We start from the raw sequence: 18,957 nt of genomic DNA on the forward strand, positions 1-18,957 counted from the left end.
TGTAATGAAATTATTTGATGATACATTAATATTATTTGTTTGTATTTTGACTTGCTATTTCAAAAGGAAAGTTTTTGTTTTGCATGATTAATAGAATAATATTTAAAAAAAAAAAGGTAAGAACTGTTACTTAGTTTACTTTATTTGTCTAGGTGCTCATGTAGTTGGATTGAACTGTCACTTTGATCCTTTTATTTCATTGAAATCCATTAAAATGATGAAGGATGCTTTGCAAAATGAAGGAATTAAAGTGCATTTGATGGTTCAACCTATTGCCTATCATACTCCTGATGCTGGGAAACAAGGTTTTATTGATTTACCTGAGTTTCCTTTTGGTAAGTTAGATTAATTTTTGTAAGTTAATCAAATGCTGATTTAGGTATGTAAGTGGTGAAGCATTTATCAACATTACTCTTCTGTACATATAACGGATACCTCTGAACAGATTTCGAAATTTTGGTATATGGAAAATGCATCTTCCATATTCATTGAAATTCAGAAGCAGTATATGAATTTTGGATTTGTGTAGGCCAAACCGCACTGTTACTTTTGACACTTCATATTCCTTCAATTTATATTGCATACAGTCTATAACTTACTCCCCAAATCTACTCTAACACTGCTGTAGGTTTCATATAATCCAGCAATCCATTTATTTTGTCAAACTAATTGGGACTGTATAGCATACTTTTTACGTTATGTTTGAATGTATATTGTTGAGGGAAAAATTTTAATTTTCATGAGAAAATTATGTAGACTCAAAGAAAGACTAGCTGATTCATCCCTGTCACAGAGATAGTCTTGTTTTGTTTTCAGTGACCATAGTAATTATCTGTTAATCTTAGTCTTGAAAACAGCTCTTCAAAAACTAGACAAAAAAATACACTAGACTAGTTCTTTGAGTAGCCACTGGCATGCATTGGATGTGGATTAGAAATTTCTGACCAACTTCATTATTTTGTGGCTGATTTTTATCAGTAAGAATATGAAGAACTTTTTAAAAACTGTTTCAGTTGATAGTCAAGCCAATTTGTTATTTATTTAGATATTTTCAATGTATGCTTTTGGTAACTTTTTTAATCATTTATATTTTATTATTATTAAGAGAGACATCCAGGAAGTCTGGGACTCATTGAGTGAGGCCACATATTACCTGCACCAGTTATCATACCATTTATTGAATTCATTCGCACTACTTGCACACACTCAGCCAGTGACAATCCATTCCAGTCATCACTCTGAGAAAAATCTGGCTCACTATCTTCTTGATAGCATTCATTTTCAACTTTCAAGTATTCCCTCTCATCCTTTCCCCACCCTCCATAAAATAAAAATCTCCTGAAATCCTGTATGAATGATCCTTTCAGAAGTTTAATCATATCACCCTTCTTTCTAATGTCTGCAGCCCATAAATTCTCAATCTGTCTTCATAATCAGTTTTCCACAATCCTGATATCATTTTTAACACTCCTTTGCATTCTCTCTACTGTATCAGAATCACCATGGAAATCGGGGTACCAGACCTCCACGCAGTAGTCAAAGTGAGGTCTTATCAAGGCCTTGTAAAGAGGCAAAATGACTTATTACATGTCATGGTTTGTTTCAGCATTGCGATTATCCTCTGAGTTGTATTTGCAATCTTTGCTACATGGCCCTTGACCTTCAACTTCCTATCTACTAAAACTCCAAGATCTCTAGCCTGATCAATTTCTTCTAGCATTTAATCCTACCAACCTAATATGACATTGTGATATCTCATCACACCAGACTTTCAATTTACTAACATTGAACATATACATTTTCAATAGCCCACAATTCCAGCCTATTCAAATCATTCTGCAAGTACTTCATACCAGTTGCACCCCTGATTACTCTGCTTATTTGTGCATCATTAGCAAATAGCTGTATGTCACATGGCCAATCCTTCCTAATGTATTAATGTAGAGATGGAATAATAGAACTATGGACTGATCCTTATTACACCACTGGTTACCTTAAATCTTGCAGACTCACATCTCTTGTATACCATTTTTTGATATGTCAGCCATCATCTTATCCATGCCAATATTTTATAATCTAATTCCATATTCTTCAGTTTATGCAACAGTCTTCCATTCTATGTTCCATCAAAATTCCATGCAATAGCACAAACTAGCCTCCTCATATACCTGAATTTCTGCATCTGTCACTCTCACACAATCTCCATTCACTAGACTTATTCTTTCATATTTATTTTTTTTCCCCATACTCTGCTTACCAGATAACAGTTGTGACTCTTCTGGTCTGGTGTTTATAATTTTCATAATTGACATAATCCTTATGCACATGGCATTTCTTCCATATCATCTTTTTCTTACAAATCTTTTGTTTAATTAGACTACACATCCATTTCACTCCAACTGTATTTATTTCTTGAACTATAGGGACACATTGTTGCACCATTTAAGTTTTTTATATCCTTCCCATCCAACAACTGTTACCCAGCATACTCCTCAGTTAATCATAATTTTCTGCTTTGTAATTCAGCATGTAACCTTTTCTGAATGGAACATTCATAAACTTAGCTACTTCCCAAGTGAGTACTACATGATTACTGTCACCAACAAGAGGCAAAATAGCTAAATCTTTAACCACCTTTGACACTGTATTCAGGTTTAACACTCTTTGACCCAGAGTTCTGTCACGTGCTGCTACTGGGAAAGTTATCTTCTAGCAGCTCACTAAATTCAGTTTCATTCTTCTCATAAGATTTCACTGCTACTCAATCAATGTTCAGATAATTAAAGTCTTTCCAATTATGATTTATTGTTTTTCACCCATCTTTATTTGGTAATGCATTTCTTCATCACTTGGAACTGATTCACTAGGTCTTTAACATCTCACTGTTATTTGATCTTGTTAGACTCCACTCACACCTTGCAACCAACTCTCTGCTACATGAAAAAGTGTTACTATTATTGCAGTCATACATCTCAACTCAAACTGGATTTGAGTCATCCAATATCATTAGCATCACATCCCTCCTCTCCTCCCCTATCCTATTTATCCACCTAAAGTACTGTATTAAAGTTTGTTTATTTTTTTTCCCCAATAGCCTTAGAACCTAGAGTCTGCACAAGATGGGATATGCATCGCTATGCTCGTGAAGCTTATGACTTGGGGGTTCGATATATTGGTGGCTGTTGTGGTTTTGAACCTTACCACATTAGAGCATTGGCTGAAGAATTAAGCAAAGAGAAAGGATGCTTATCAAGATCATCAATGAAACATGAGCCATGGGGAGAAGGACTAAAAATGCATACAAAGCCATGGGTTAGAGCCAGGTAATGTTTCTTTCAAATAAGCTTGAAAAATAATAAGAATAAACATTGTATTTTTAAATTATTTGGTTACTGTTTTTGTTCTGAAAATAGCAATATCAGAATTATGCAAAAGAGAAATGTATTATGAGGTGTGCAGTTGGTCACAATAAGAAAGTTTTAAAGAGGTTTGATTTATCTGCCAGATGAATAATTTTTCATGGCAAGGTAGCTTTTTGAACCTTCAGTAGTTAGCAATAGCCAAAAGATATAAACTTCTACGCCTTATAAATTTAAATAGTGTTTATTTAGTGACTTTGATTCAAACCTAACAAGATGAAAACATCTTGTTAAGTTTGAATGTAGGATATGATATTTGATGGCTTTTCAATTTCAAATAATTGCACAGAAATATGCATTCAGTTCTCACTAAAGCAAATTTTCAGGTGCCAGTAATGGTTGCTATAGTGAATTTCTTTTAGCTGCTTTTCAGCTGCCTATGGCTTTTCAATAGTTTGATAATTATAGTGATGGATTTTGTTATGGTGTTTGCCATAATGAGAGTTGACTGTACCAGCTTAATCTGGATAGATATATTATACCACTTAATTTCAAATAGAAATACAAAGAGCTTTGTTTTGTTAACTGTATTGTAATGTTACTTCTTGTTTTATGTTATGCTATATTGTATTTTGTGTATTCTGCTAGTCTCAGTTCTATTTTGGAAATTAACTTCTGAAAAAAAAAATTTTTTTTAAATAAATAGAATTGATGCTGGTCTAACATACAAGAGGTAAGTTTTCATCCTGCAGAACAGGCAAACTAGACAAAGAATGCATACACTGACAGACTTATGCCATACATATAGAATTAATCATCTGATCATTATCAAAATGAACTTTATACGACTGTGGGTTATTGGCTATAACAGACACTAGGCCTAATTTGTAAAGAAAGGTGGAATAAAATAAATTTAAATATTATAAGCACTATAAAAAAAAATCTTAAATTTTAAAACATTAAAGAAAATTACTGAAATAACTTTGTAGTGAACATTTAGAGATAGTGTAATTTTGTTGCTTATGATCAGTTGTCACCTTGCTTAAATGCAGAAATGTTTTTCCATGAACTGTATTTTAAACATAGTACATTGGTACTGAGTGGACTAAGTTTTCTTTTTATTTATAAAATGTAAAATAAAAAACCATGTGGATTATATAAAAAATAAAAATAAATGATTTTCAAAACAAAGATTCCGGTATTGCGATCACATGTTTATTAAGATAAATAAAAGTAAACAAACCTGACAAGTTTCGTATGTCGTTTGACTTACATCTTCAGGAGTTAAAGGTAACAAAGTTTAAACACAATAAATGAGAAATTACTCAAAGTAGTCCATTCTATGATGTTATGGCCATCTAACTGTTCATTAAATTAAAAAATCCGAATTCAGAATCTGTACATGCTGGATGTTGTCACGTTCTGTTGTTCATGTTCACACTGTCCAAGGTCTGACTTACCGTATATTTTCGCATATAATGCAAACTAGGAATTTCGTTTGAAAACTAGCCCTAAAATCCCATGTCCACGTATAATGCGATCTGTTAATCTTATTCCATAACATTATAAATAATACAATACGAATTAATGAAAGAAATCTTTATTTTAAAACAAAATGCCAAAATCCTTTAAATTCTTCTTTATCTTTTGAGTCATCAAATATTTCATTTATAAATTCATCTGTAGGCATTGCATCATCAGTGTAGGAGTTGTAGTCATCGTCATCATACTCTCCATTTTGTTGTGTGTCATACTCGCTTTCGTATATGATGTCATCTTCGGATCCATCCATTGAATTACTTATTCCACATTTAAGAAATGAGCGTTGAATCATTTCAGATGGTATCGAATCCCAATTTTCTTCCTTTTAAATATCACTGTCAGCTTTAATTTGGTTCCGTCTGCCATGCATGCTAGAACAACGGTAAAATGCGTTTTTTCGTGTCCCGTTGTTTTTATGAGTTTACCAACTGAGTTTACTTTTTGATTCCCAGGCATATCAAAGTACACAGGCATCTCATCCATATTGCCAATTTGGGAAAGTTCATATCCATGACACTTCCGTAATTTTATGATAAATTTATGGAAGGACTCCACTTTTTCTTCAAGCTACTTTGGTAACTTCTGCACAATTTTTGTTCGCTGTCATAATGTTAATGCTTTGCATTCCATAAATCTGTTGCACCACCCAGGTGAAGCCAGAAAAGATGAAATACCTGGTGTGTCCTTGAATTTACCATTCTTGAGTTGTAGAGCTCGAAAATGAATTGCATTTCTTGTTGCTATAATGGCAGCTTGTCGTTGTGTCAAAATCTATTCATTTAGCTCTTCTTCGAGTTCTGGAAAAGATGCTACATCTCCACGATGGGCACGTTTCGTTTTGCAGATTTTTTTTCAAGACTGTCTTTTTGCTTACGCCAAAGTCTAATATTACTCTCTGCCATACTAAATTCTCTCATAGCAACACTGTTATCTTCTTCTGCAAACTGCACGACACACAATTTAAATCCTGCTTCAAAAGATGAACGTTTACGTTTCTGTTGCCTCATTTTCAGGCTAGGTTTGTTTAACGAATAATATTTAAAATGAACTGTGGTTAAACCGATATACCTAACTGTGCTAATACTCCGACAAGGGAGTGGGATATTAGCACTACTTACATTACTGGCTTTATGCGCAGATACGATGCGTGCTCGGTCGCTGAATACAAGTGGGTCAAGTAGATTTGGTTGCATAGGCATTAGGTAGTATATATTGTATGTTCAAGTCTATTAAGATTTTATATTTTTTAAGATCCGCATATAATGCCGAACCCCTAACTTTAAGTAGTATTTTTTACCATAAATTTTTCACATTATACGCGATAATATACGGTAAGTATATTTTTTTATCAATGCTGACCAAACTTGGTGTAGAATTAGCTGCACAACATGCAATTTAAAGCGCGTGCCGATTTTTTTGGAATTCTAAGCATATTAGCAGCTTCTTTAAATTTCCTTGTGAAACAGTTTTTTCCAATATAAGACATGTTCATTTTATGCTAGAGTACATTATGGCTGGTGGAAGTTGTGTGGGATGCTAGGTCTGATTTGTGTACCTAAATATACCTAAGTCAGACCTCAGACAGTGTGAACGTGACAACATCCAGCATTGTTCAAACTTAGCACGTACAGATTCTGAATTCGGATTTTTTAATTTAATGAACAGTTAGATGGCCATAACATCATAGAATGGACTATTTTGAGTAATTTCTCATTTATTGTGTTTAAACTTTTAGTTACCTTTAACCCCTGAAGATGCAAGTCAAACGACAAGCTTGTCAGGTTTGTTTATTTTTATTTATCTTAATAAACATGTGGTTGCATTACCGGAATCTTTTGTTTTGAACTGCTAAACCACAGAAACCTACGCCTATAAATGATTTTGTTTACATGATACAGAGAAGTCTTGCTCTAGACATCAAACATGGAACTTTTCCACTTTAGGTCTTCAATAAATATTTCAACAGGTAAACTATTCTCCTCGCTCGCTACTTTCTGAGAAAAATTTGAGCTCTCATTCCTTTCTTAACCATATACAAATGGAACTTTCAGGGGTTCCCCACTTGTCTTCTCTTTACCTTCCATATAATGAAAATTTTCACTTAGAAATATCCTATAACACCCTTTCAGGAGTTTATAGACCTTTATCATATAACCTCTTTTTCTCCTGCTTACCAGTGTCTGCAATCTGCATACTCTCAGTCTGCCCTCGTAATCTGTATTCTTTAATCTTGATATCATCTTTCCAACTCTTTGTCATTTCCCCAGCTTCTTTATCCCCTCAGAACCTAGGAGACGAAATTTGAGTAAAGTAAGTTAAGGGGATAATAAATCCCTCATTATTTTAAAGCCGGATACGAAACTCGGAGATCGAAATCTAAGAGTTTCATGCCGAAGAACTATCGGCGAGTCCAAGTGTAAGTCAACACTTGGGTAGTACAACACTAGGGCAACTCGGAGCAAAGGCGGAGCAAGCTCCATCACTATCCTTAATATTTTCTCATAATGTAAAACGCAGCTCCTAGGAGATGTATTACTGTTTTACATTATGAGGAGAGGTCGCTACCCAGACCGGTTTCAACCTTTATTGAGGTCTCATCAGTGAGTAGGTAGACCTGGAATACCAAGGTTTAAGTGAACCAAACTTACATATACCCCTACTAACGAATTGCCAGACCGGTGTACTCTTAGATTTCGATCTCCGAATTTTGTACCTGGCTTTAAAATAATGAGGGATTTATTATTCCCCTTAACTTAATTTACAACACCAGAAAAATAGCCTCTTGGCTCTTTTTAGAAATCTAAGTAGTTCAGGTACAGTTGTTTCAAGGTTTGTAAAGTGACAAAATTTGACTCCCCCCTTACATCAATGTTTGGTTCAGCATTGCAATTTTTGCTATGTGACCTTTTGAACTTCTACTTCCTTTTCAACTCCAAATTGCATAACTTTACACTTACTAACATTGAACTGACAGCTTTTTTGCTCAGTTTCTGCTTATTCAGATCACTGTGAAGTGCTGCGTATTAGTAGCACCCATTATTGCTTTGCCTATCTTTGCATCATATGCAAATAATTTTAACATATCACATCGGATCCTTTCCAATATCATTAATGTATAGATTGAACAACAATAATTGGGGTGATTCTTGAAATACACCACCAGTTACCTCAAATCTAACAGCACCCCCCTCACCTATACCACTTTCTGATACATGAATATCAGCCTGGTGGAAAGTGTGTACCACAGAGGTTTATTGCTAAAATTGGAGTTCATGTGGTATTCTCTTATTAATTTTCTTTCTTTATTCGGTTTGAAATACTTGAGTAGTTTTTATCTATTATTACTGTGTTAAAATAAACTATTGACCCATTTATCTGTTAATTGATCATATCTATCATAAAATTTACTTTATTACTGAATGTTAATGACACTGAATATTACTGAATGAAATAGCTTTCCAGGGAAATCCAACATGCATGAGTTTATGTGAATTCCCACCTATGAAAGCTTTGTGAACTCATTCACTAGTTCTGTGTGAGCTAAAAATTAGATAATCTAGAAAACTTGCTCTAGGCCAAATATAGAACTTTTTCAAGTCTCCATATAAAAAGGGTGGTTAATTCTCATGCCAGGTGATAATTTCATTTACCACCTATACATGATCACAAATATCCATGCCTGTCTTGGAATTCTGGCCCATGTCCCTATTGAATGGAGGGCAGAAGCACCATTGACTTAGTCAACCAGGCTGGCAGTCTTTCTTCTATCTATCTTCTTCTTGTAGCAAGGCTTAGATGTTGGTCATACATAACTGGTAATTGACTTAAGGAATTTACACCACATAAAACGGATATTAATTAAAGGAAATTTTAATGAATGCCTTCAATATTTCGGCAACGTCACGTTGCCATCTTCAGGAACATACAAACATGGTATGTGCATGCACACACTAACAAAAGCAAATGAGGAAGAAGGCAAGAAACTAATATTGTTCCTAAAGTCCTAATGGTGCCCCCCCTAGCGGGCTAATTGGGTTGTCTTGGCCGTTGGGCCGAAGTTCTCATGATGTAAGTCTCCCAAATTTGGGACAGTCTCATGCACCCAAATTTGTCCTACTTGGGCCAAACAGGCAGGACAGCAAATATCAGGATTTCAGAACACAAAGACTACATCCGGTTTCACCAGTACAGCCACTCTGGGCTTGCAGACCATGCCATAGATACCCGCCATAGAATTTGTTGGAAGAAAACTAAAATAATACACTGCAGCAAGTTGAAGTACGAAAGATTATTCATGGCATCATCAGCAGCTCTAAAAAACGTTCCAAACCTCAACAAATTTTGGTGCATATGAAACTGCCCCAAATTTGGGAGACTTACATCATGACAACTTCAGCCCAACAGCCAAGACAACCCAACTAGCCCACTAGGGGGCACCATTAGGACTTTAGGAACAATATTAGTTTCTTGCCTTCTTCCTTTGCTTTTGTTAGTGCCTGCATGCACATAGCATATTTGTATGTTCCAGAAGATGGCAACGTGACATTGCCAAAATATTGAAGGTATTCATTAAAGTTTCCTTTAATTAATATCCGTTTTATGCATTGCAAATTCCTTAAGTCAATTACCAGTTATCTATCCTCTTGTAGATTGCTAATGACACAAGCACCCAGAATATTATCTTCGTTTTTTTTACCATCTTTAGTTCTTTTTGAGGCATTCTTTCTTCCATTTTTAATCTTCTTCAGTAGCCTCTAGCATAGAGTAACCTCTAGCTTAGCTACTCTTCCTATACTCATTTTATCATTACATGTTTCCATAATATTCACTATGGGCACGTGCTGATTTACTAGCCAGGAACTATTTGGGTTATCACTAAAATTGTATTTCTGTCTACATACATAATTTCACCAATCTTGGGAACATACTAGTAATATGTCCAGAGAGGAGTTCAGCAGATATTTACAAATCTTAACACACATTTTTTTTATTTTAGGTTTGTTCACACTTTTCCATAAGTCTTGAATTCAATTACCTTTGCTATTTAGTTCAGTAAGAATTAGGTTTTTTTTCAGCTGTCTTTTCTAATGAATTGGAATTTTACTCCAGTGCTTGAACCTTCAGTGTAGCATAAGTACATTTGTCATTTTGAAATTAGCCCATGCTCTTTTGGAGACTGCTTCCCATTCAAGAAGTTTGTCTTCATGTTTGGTGTTAAATACTATAGCTACTTCCTCCTTTTCTGTTTTACTTAAGGAATACATCATCTTACAGATGTTATTTAAAAGGATCTTAGCTATTTTTTTTACCTTTTAAATCTTTGTCTTAGAAACACCAACTATGTCAGTAATAGTTTTGTAATTCCTATGCTAATTCTACCACTTCTTTGCTGAATGAAAAGTTGAAAATTTGGTGCCTAGCAGGCCAAATTTTATTCTGTATGGACTAAAGTCAAACCTTGCATGATTATGGTACAACACAATAAAAAATCATGTTGGGTGAGGTTTATTTCCTTATCTAACCACAATAATTTCACGCTGCAAATATAACATTATGCAGTTGGACTTCATGCCAGTACAAAATACTATTTGGTTGACTAAGTTCCAAATTGGACACTGGGTTTCCAGCTGATCAGTATCCAAGTGAATACTTGAAGATGAGAATACACCATAGGAAGGAGAGGTTTTCAGTGGGTCAGAAGACTTAACTGGTTCTCCACATTCTGGAACAATGTGGAAGCTTCCTTATCTTTCACTTTTATCAGTTAAGTAGGTTAACAAAAAAAAAAAAATAATAAAATGATTGCAAGGGTAAAAATCATGACCAGTGTGCTGCACTTCATCTAGCATCTCCAATGATTCACTTTGTCATGGCAGTTAACAGGTTAGCAGTTGGCAGTTAACAGGCAGTTAACCAAAATAAAAAATGATGGTACAACATGACAAAATTTCATGCCGGCTGGGGCGTCGCCCGGTTAAACAAGGCCCCCGTTGTTTTCGCCAGGGAACCAGGGCGAACAACGAAAAGTCAGCTACTGGAACAAATCTGAAAACAAACCCCAACTCAACATCACCAGAGTTAAAGATCGGTACTATCAACTTAAGAAGCCTGAATGGCAAAGAAATGGAGCTAGCTGAGGAATTAGATAAGTACCAGATCGACATAATAGGGGTGACTGAAACAAAAAAGACCAAAACTGGCGAGATCTTTCTGAGCAATAAATACAAAATGTTATATTCAGGCAATGACAATCAAGGAAAAGAAGGAGTAGCCATAGTATTCAACACAAAATACGAGGCTAATCTTCTTGAATGGCAGTCAGTCTCAAGTAGAGTAATGTGGGCAAATATGAGAATGGGGAACTGGACAATGAGACTTATTTGTGCCTATGGTCCCACAGAAGGTTCTACTAAGGTAGAAGTGGAGGAATTTTTTGAGGCTTTAGAAAAAGCAACTGACACAATGAAAAAGGAAAAGTTGGTCCTTGTTGGGGATCTAAATAGTAGAGTAGGAAATGATTGTGAGACATACAAAAATATTTTGGGAAAATTTGGAGAAAAGAGCAAAGCTAATAATAATGGCAAATATCTGTTGGATTTCTGCTCAGGACATGGACTGGTTATTACTAACACCATGTTCCAACATAAAAATGTGCACAAATTCACATGGAGAGAAGAGGCTAGGAATAAGAAAAGTCTCATTGACTATGTTATTGTTGATAGTGATGTTTTCTCCCTGGTGCAGGACACCAGAGTGTACAGAGGATTTGAAATTGGAAGTGATCACTATTTAGTCTTGAGCAGGATAAAATTGAATTTCATATTGAAAAGAATAACATGTAAGAAAGTTTTAAAGCGAATAAAAGTTGAGCAGCTCTCAGATGTGAACTGTAGACTAAAATACAGAAAGATTATTGAAAAGAAAATGAAAGAGTTTGAGAACAGGAATCAAACCTTGGAGATTCAGTGGCAAACTCTGAAGGAAACATTGATTGATTCTGCCAGAGAGGCATGTGGTGAGGTTGTGTGCAAGGATAAAAAAATCAGAACTCCCTGGTGGACACAGGAAGTTAAAGAGGCAGTGAAGGAAAAGAAGAAAGCATATCAAAAGTTCCTGGCAAATAAGTCAGCTTTTACTCTTACAGAATACAGAGACAAATGTAAGAAAGCTAAACAGTGTGTAAAACTAGCTAAACAAAAGTCATGGGAGGACTTTGGCAAGAATATAGAAAATAAATATCAAGAAGGTGGCAAAATATTCTGGAGGTTGTTGAAGAAGCTTAGGAATGGAGGAAAGAGTGCTGTAAAAGGAATTAGAGATGATAAAGGTGAAATGAAAACAGGAGAAAAAGATATCCTTGAAGTATGGAGTAATTACTTTGAAAAACTGCTAAATGAAACAAGCAGTGATGACATCACAGTGATAAAAAACACTGACCAGGCATGCAGTCAGGAATACATATCCATACTTGAAGTAGAAAAAAGCCATCAAAGGCTTGAAATGTGGAAAGGCAGCAGGAGTAGATGATATTCGACCAGAAATGCTGAAGTATGGTGGTATAAGAGTCTTACAGTGGCTGCACTGCATAGTTCAGAAAGCCTGGACAGAGGGACGAATTCCCGATGATTGGAGTAGAGCTCTCATAGTACCCATATATAAAAAGGGAAATAAAACTGAATGTGAGAATTACAGAGATATTTCCCTACTGAGTGTTCCTGGCAAGATCTATGCAAGTATACTTGAGAAACGGTTGAGAAGAATTGTGGAAGAAAAGCTTGGTGAAGAACAAGCTGGATTCAGGCCAAATAGAGGCTGTCAGGATCAGATCTTCACTTTACGACAAATAGTCGAGAAAGCATGGGAATATAACAAAGATCTGTATTTAAGTTTTGTCGATTTGGAAAAGGCATATGACAAGGTGCCAAGAGAGAAGCTATTCAATATGCTACAGTTATATGGTGTCAATGGGGCATTATATCAAGCAATACTTAGTCTTTATTTGAGTTGTGAGTCAGCAGTTAGAATTGAAGGAAGTACAGGAAGATGGTTTAATGTTAAATCTGGTGTGAGACAAGGATGTACATTATCCCCTCTGTTATTCATTATCTATATGGATCACATTATGAAGGAATGTGGTATTAAACCTGATATCAAAATTTGAGATGTTAATGTCAGCTCTTTGCTTTATGCGGATGATGTTATACTTCTAAATAAATCCGCTACAAGTCTGCAAGATTCTCTGACTAAATTGAATAGCTGTTGTAATAGATATGGTATGAAGGTCAGCAATAAAAAGACAAAGACAATGAAAATAGGCAGAATCATTGAAAATGTCAACTGTGTTGTGACTGGAGAACCTGTGGAACAAGTAAAACATTTCAGCTACTTAGGCACAATTTTTACTGAAGATGGTAAACTAAATATAGAAATAGACAACAGAATCAGCAAAGCTGGTATCGTGGGAAGTCAATTGAATAAATTCATATGGAATAAGAAAGAAATTAGTCGGAACACTAAATTAGCTGTATACAAGACTGTGTTCAAACCAATTTTAACTTATGGATCTGAGAGCTGGGTCAGAAGTAAAACACTTGACCAAAGACTAGAGACCGCAGATATGAGAGTCCTGAGAAAGATTAGAGGCGTGAACAGATGGCATCAATGGCAATATCATATTAAAAATGAGGATATTAGGAAAGAACTTGACATTGTTAGCATCCAGGAATGCGTTAGCAGAGCTAATCTCAGATGGTATGGTCACTTAAATAGAATGGGAGAGGAAAGATTAGCAAAACAAGTGTTCTCTGCCAGGTTGGCAGGAAAACGACCCAGAGGAAGACCAAGATATAGGTGGATTGATACGGTACAAAGTGCCTTAGACGATAGAAATATAAGATCTGATAATGTTGGAGTCTTGACAAGTAACAGACTGATTTGGAGGAAAATTGTAGATAGGAAGTTAGTAATGATGTAATTTTTTCATGTAGTACTGTCATATCCTGTACACCCCTTGAGGGTACATGGCAGGAATTTGATGATGATGATGATGTTAACAGGTTAGCAAAAAATTCAAATTAAACTTATTCATCTGAATTAGATAAATATTTTATTATGCACATATTAAATAGCTTTAGCAATTGCTGATGAAGAAAACATGTCAAAAATGCTTGATTGGTATGCTAAAATAAAGGTGGTTCTCCCATTTCCTGAGTAAGATTGGATTACATGTTTTTATTCATTTCTACAAATTAAGGAATACTTATTTGAGAGTAGGCAGTGCCACTGCAACTTGTATAATAGCTATCATTAATGCTTGCAAACAAGTCTTTGTTTGAAAAGACTTTGAATTCAATCAAGTGATGCAAGGAACATTTCTAAACCTTTTCAAACGAAAGCTAAGTTTGCTGGTCTCATTGTGGTAAGTCCTTCCCTCTTCCAGCAACCCAGTGTTTTCACTTGGAAAATACATAAAACTAGCAAAAATGTAGTTGTCTCATGCCTTTTAACTGAATCAGCATTTCTATATAATTGAATTTTTAGAAATTTATACTCTCTAAATATCCTTCATTATATGCTTAATTTTCTTGTGTTTAGTAAAAGCTAGTAAAAGTTTTCATGTACATCTTTTAATATAATTTGAATTAAATTATAAGAAAAAATTTACCCTCAAACTTAAAAACAGTTATCATTTATATACTATTTCTAAATTAAGTTAATATTGTTTGTAGAGCCCGTCGTTCCTATTGGGAAAACTTGAATCCATCTACTGGCCGTCCTTATTCCTCAGCTTATGCAAAATCTGATAACTGGGGGGTTACAGCTGGATCTAAGGAACTGACTCAGCATTCTGAAAGTACTACCGTTGAAGAATTGCAACAAGTGTTTTCATACATGAAGGCTCAGTAATTACTGTAAAGATGTTGCAGTAAATTTAAGTATATTGAACACAGTGTGTTCTAATTTTTGATACTTTTTTATAGTATCGATTTTATGTATTGTTCATGTTATGCATATCTACTTATTAGTAATGTGTATGATTTTTTTAATATATATGCATTTTAACCAAATATCACATTGTATATCAAATATTTTTATATAACTGTAAATGTATTAAGAATATTTTGATATTTGCTATCATGTTTTGATTTTCATTAAATATTTGAAAAGGACTTTTACTGGAATAAGTAAATTTCAGAAATCATACAAGTTCTTGCACCACAAGAAACAAAGCACATACTTTTGCTTTTAGATTACATTTAATTATACTTAAATTAATTTTCACCTATGAAATTTCTCAAAATTTTTTTACCACTTTGATGCATATCACAAGGCATTTGCAATTAGTACATGTAACCCAACGCTATTTTTGTACATATATAAAGTACTGTAGGAATAACACACAGAAATTATTACTACTTGACACCTCCAGGGAGTCCAAGGACTCATCGAGGGAGGGTGCACCTACTCTACAACTCTGTCTTCAATACTCAAAATCTTCAATGAACTACAACTACACCAATGCCATCTACCGTCTGCCACCACTAGTATTTTCACAGACAATCACAAACATCCATGCCTGCGACGGGATTCGAACCCATGGCCTTTTGGCTTACTAACCACTCGGCCAGCCAGGCTGGCAAATTAAAGTTTGGTTAATTATTACAGAAGCAACTATGGCTGTAAGACCAATATTTTTGTTTCTTATGAATTTTCTGGAATGCTTTGCAAAAAATGAAACTCAGTTTGCAAGAAATTATAGACTTTGAATTTACTCCTTGCAGATCTATACATGCTGCACTTTGAGGGGCAATTTATTTGGCATCGATTTAAAACTTATTGATTGCTGTGCAGATGATAGATTTATTAACTGAGGCAGACAGCAAAACTACTGTATTTTGTTTCCTTCAACGTGGTCAGTGATATCTGAAAATCTATTTTACTGTTGAGTTTGAGAAGGATAGGAGTACTCGCACCCTTATTTAAAGGGCAAAAAAAAAGCAATTCCATATTAGTAAGAAACTTGTACACCTTTCACTGTCCTATGCAGATTAAAGATATGATAAAACATGCAGAAAGGCATGTTGGGGAAATGCAAATTTTATTTGACAACAAGCATCTTAATTTCTACAATGAAAAGTTTCTAAATGGGATACTCTTCAAAAATTACCTCTCCCCTTCCAAGTCAAAACCTCTGCACATAAAGGATCAGCATATAAGTTTCTGACATATTGCCAGCATTCTTAAGCCATTTAAACATAACTTAGATCAAGCCATAAGTTACATTTAAATGAATTTTGAAACTTCAGTCATTAAAGTGATCACCAAAGGACAGATAGACACACATGGTGTCTAGGCATTTACAAATTATGTGTAATTGGAAAAATCTGTCTGGCAAACTGGAAGATCTGTTGAGATCTGCTTGGACAAGAACATTTGATACTAAAAATCAATGGGAAAAAAAGTTTAAGTTGCCTTGTGTTACATATAATGGCAAAAGGATATGAGATAAACTGACATAATGTACATTCATTTAGAGCAGAATAATTAAGAGGACATTCAAGGAAGTCTAACTTGTCACAAGTGTGTGATTTTTGCTAATCTGGGGAAAACCATGATTAGGCAATGCATTTTCTTTCAAGATTCATTCTTCCCCTTTAATGTGAATCTCACTTTTGAAAGATTATATATCTTCCAAAAATTAGATGAGATTGACCTGGAAATAGTTTTGTGAAGAGTATGTCATGATTAAATGCTCTTTAATATTTGTGGTACTTTCTGTATAACCTTTACTTGTAACAGTTCCTGAACACAGATATTGGCAAAATAGATATTTAGTGTTGGTCAATTTTTTTTTTAGACAAACAATAAATATCTAAACAAGAATAATAAATGTTGTTAATTATTTCCACCATTTTTATTATGACAGAATCATATTAAAAATGAAATGTTAAAAAGAATGTTAGAAAGGAACTTGATAGTTTGATGGCAGGAAAAAGATAAAAAGGATGGCCATGTGTGGATTGATGCTGTTAATGGTGCCTTAAAAGAATGAAATATTAATCTTCAGAATGCCGAAGACTGGACAAATAACAGTTTAACTGGAAGAAAATTGTTGATAGAAAGCCAGCAATGCAAACTTTACTGTCTCTAGTAACAGCATCTTATATACTCCTTGAGGGTACATATCTTAGTTATGCAGGAATCCTTATCTGTACAAAAATGTCTCGTGCATGATGAATAATACTTAGTACGATCATAATGGTTGCTTATCACAATATTTTTGTAATTCTAGTAATTACAAATCTTTCAGGTTTTTGAGGGGAGGGGTAATATATCAAAACAGTGAGGTTTGAGGCACATAATCTTATTCTCTAAGAAACTGATGTAAGCCATAGCCTACATCCTAGCCAGATTTGTTTGCAAACTATTATTTCACAAGCTGTTTTGTGAAAGTTAATTTGATATGCGCTTGTGCACATGCATATTGCACCATATTTCAGAGAAACTTAAATCGCACCCCCTTCCTTTGTCCCTAATCACTCTTCTCCAGTTTGTGATAACCTGAACCAGATATAGTTGAGAGCATGACTTTTGCAAACTATTGTGCAAGCCAGTGCAGTGAAGGCACATACCATGTTGCAACAGCTTTTATAAAATACACATTATGTTGAAAGAGATAGGTCTGTTCTATAAAACTGCTGTCAAATGTAGTAAGCACTGCGTTATCCATACCTGTTGCATATCCATTGGTATTCATCCTTCCTTCATTCATTCATGCACTGCAACTAAAACCTCCAAGAACTTATGATACACTCAGAACAAGATAATGCACTCAGACAAAAAAGCATTCTCTTATCTGCTACACTCACACTTGCTCATCAGTCAGAAAAGATATAACATGATTTGTTCTCATATCAGACTTCCATTATTCTGTGGCCTAATTGTTCTTTACACTAATTTAGCCTTTGCTATTTATTGCCATGCTTAATGTTCAGCATAGCAGCCATCCATAGAAACCAAGACTGTACATCTCTTTATGTACAGTCTTGGTGAACTCCCTAGATGATATGCAGCTTGGATGAAATACCTAAATTAATATAACCATCTTCATCATAACTGAACCGAGTAATTATATCACAATCTTGTAAGATTTTAAATCCTACACAATAAGTATTGTATGCTAACATAATAGCCTCTGTGAGAAAAGGTGCAATTAGTTGTATTCTGATAGGAACAGTGCTTACTGCAGTTATATAACACAGGATGTGCTCATGTTTATGTCACTGTATTGCTAATGACTATATTGATATAAGTTAATATTTAGTAATAATCTGTTACATAATTTTTTTCCTGATTTAATCCATTAAAGTTGAGTTTGTCAATTCCAAAGTAGCAGAAAAAATCCTTTATGATATGGATGATATTTGTCTGGTATAATGTGCATGATAAAGCTTTTACCAGAAAAAAAAAGTTTTAATTATCAAATTACTGGTACAGTTTGTAATGAAAATTAAAAATATTGTGTATACTTTGATTTTGAAATTTGATTAAGTTAATAAACAAAATAGGATTGAAGCGATAACCTAATCTGTTTGTGTTTACAGTAGTGCAATTTTTAGTCAGGATTGTTTCAATAAATTCTGATTTAATAAGAATTTAATTTAAAAAAATAGAATAAAATTAAGCATTTAAAGTAAGAATCCTGTTAGTATAAACAGAGTAGTATATTGGCTTAGTGTCTTAAGCCAAATAAGACAATGATTGATTTAATATATATTTTCTTATTCTCCATGTCTTTAATTTATTCTTGTAACCTTTGCTTTCATTATTCAATAAAGTTCTCTTACTCAAAGATGTATTCTCTTTTGATTTTAAATAAATATATATGGCATTGTTGTTATATAAAAACATCAAAAAAAATCTCAATCTCCATAAAGCATGAATTATTGAAGAGAAATGGAAAAAACTAAAAAAATTCTTTAGTACTTATGTCAAGTTAAAAAATGACACATGATGCAGATTGTAGTTTGTGTATTTAATCAAAATCAATCCAGGT

The 18,957-nt window shown here is 34.2% G+C and overlaps 1 protein-coding gene across 1 annotated transcript in view; it reads left to right on the forward strand.

Annotated features, from left to right (window-relative positions):
- Positions 1 to 18,753, forward strand: part of LOC150098230 (betaine--homocysteine S-methyltransferase 1-like) — an 88,396-nt gene extending 69,643 nt beyond the window's left edge. Inside the window, exons 6-8 of the mRNA XM_090405927.1 lie at positions 153 to 335; positions 3,095 to 3,323; positions 14,630 to 18,753. Coding sequence (XP_090262053.1) covers positions 153 to 335; positions 3,095 to 3,323; positions 14,630 to 14,807 — 590 coding nt within the window. The 3' untranslated portion in view covers positions 14,808 to 18,753. The remainder of the gene's footprint in view (positions 1 to 152; positions 336 to 3,094; positions 3,324 to 14,629) is intronic.
- Positions 18,754 to 18,957: the final 204 nt, after the last annotated feature.

The sequence above is a fragment of the Typopeltis vanoorti genome, chromosome 16 (genome assembly GCF_054136105.1).
Source record: "Typopeltis vanoorti isolate ZY-2024b chromosome 16, IOZ_Tvanoo_1.0, whole genome shotgun sequence".
NCBI lineage: Eukaryota > Metazoa > Arthropoda > Arachnida > Uropygi > Thelyphonidae > Typopeltis > Typopeltis vanoorti.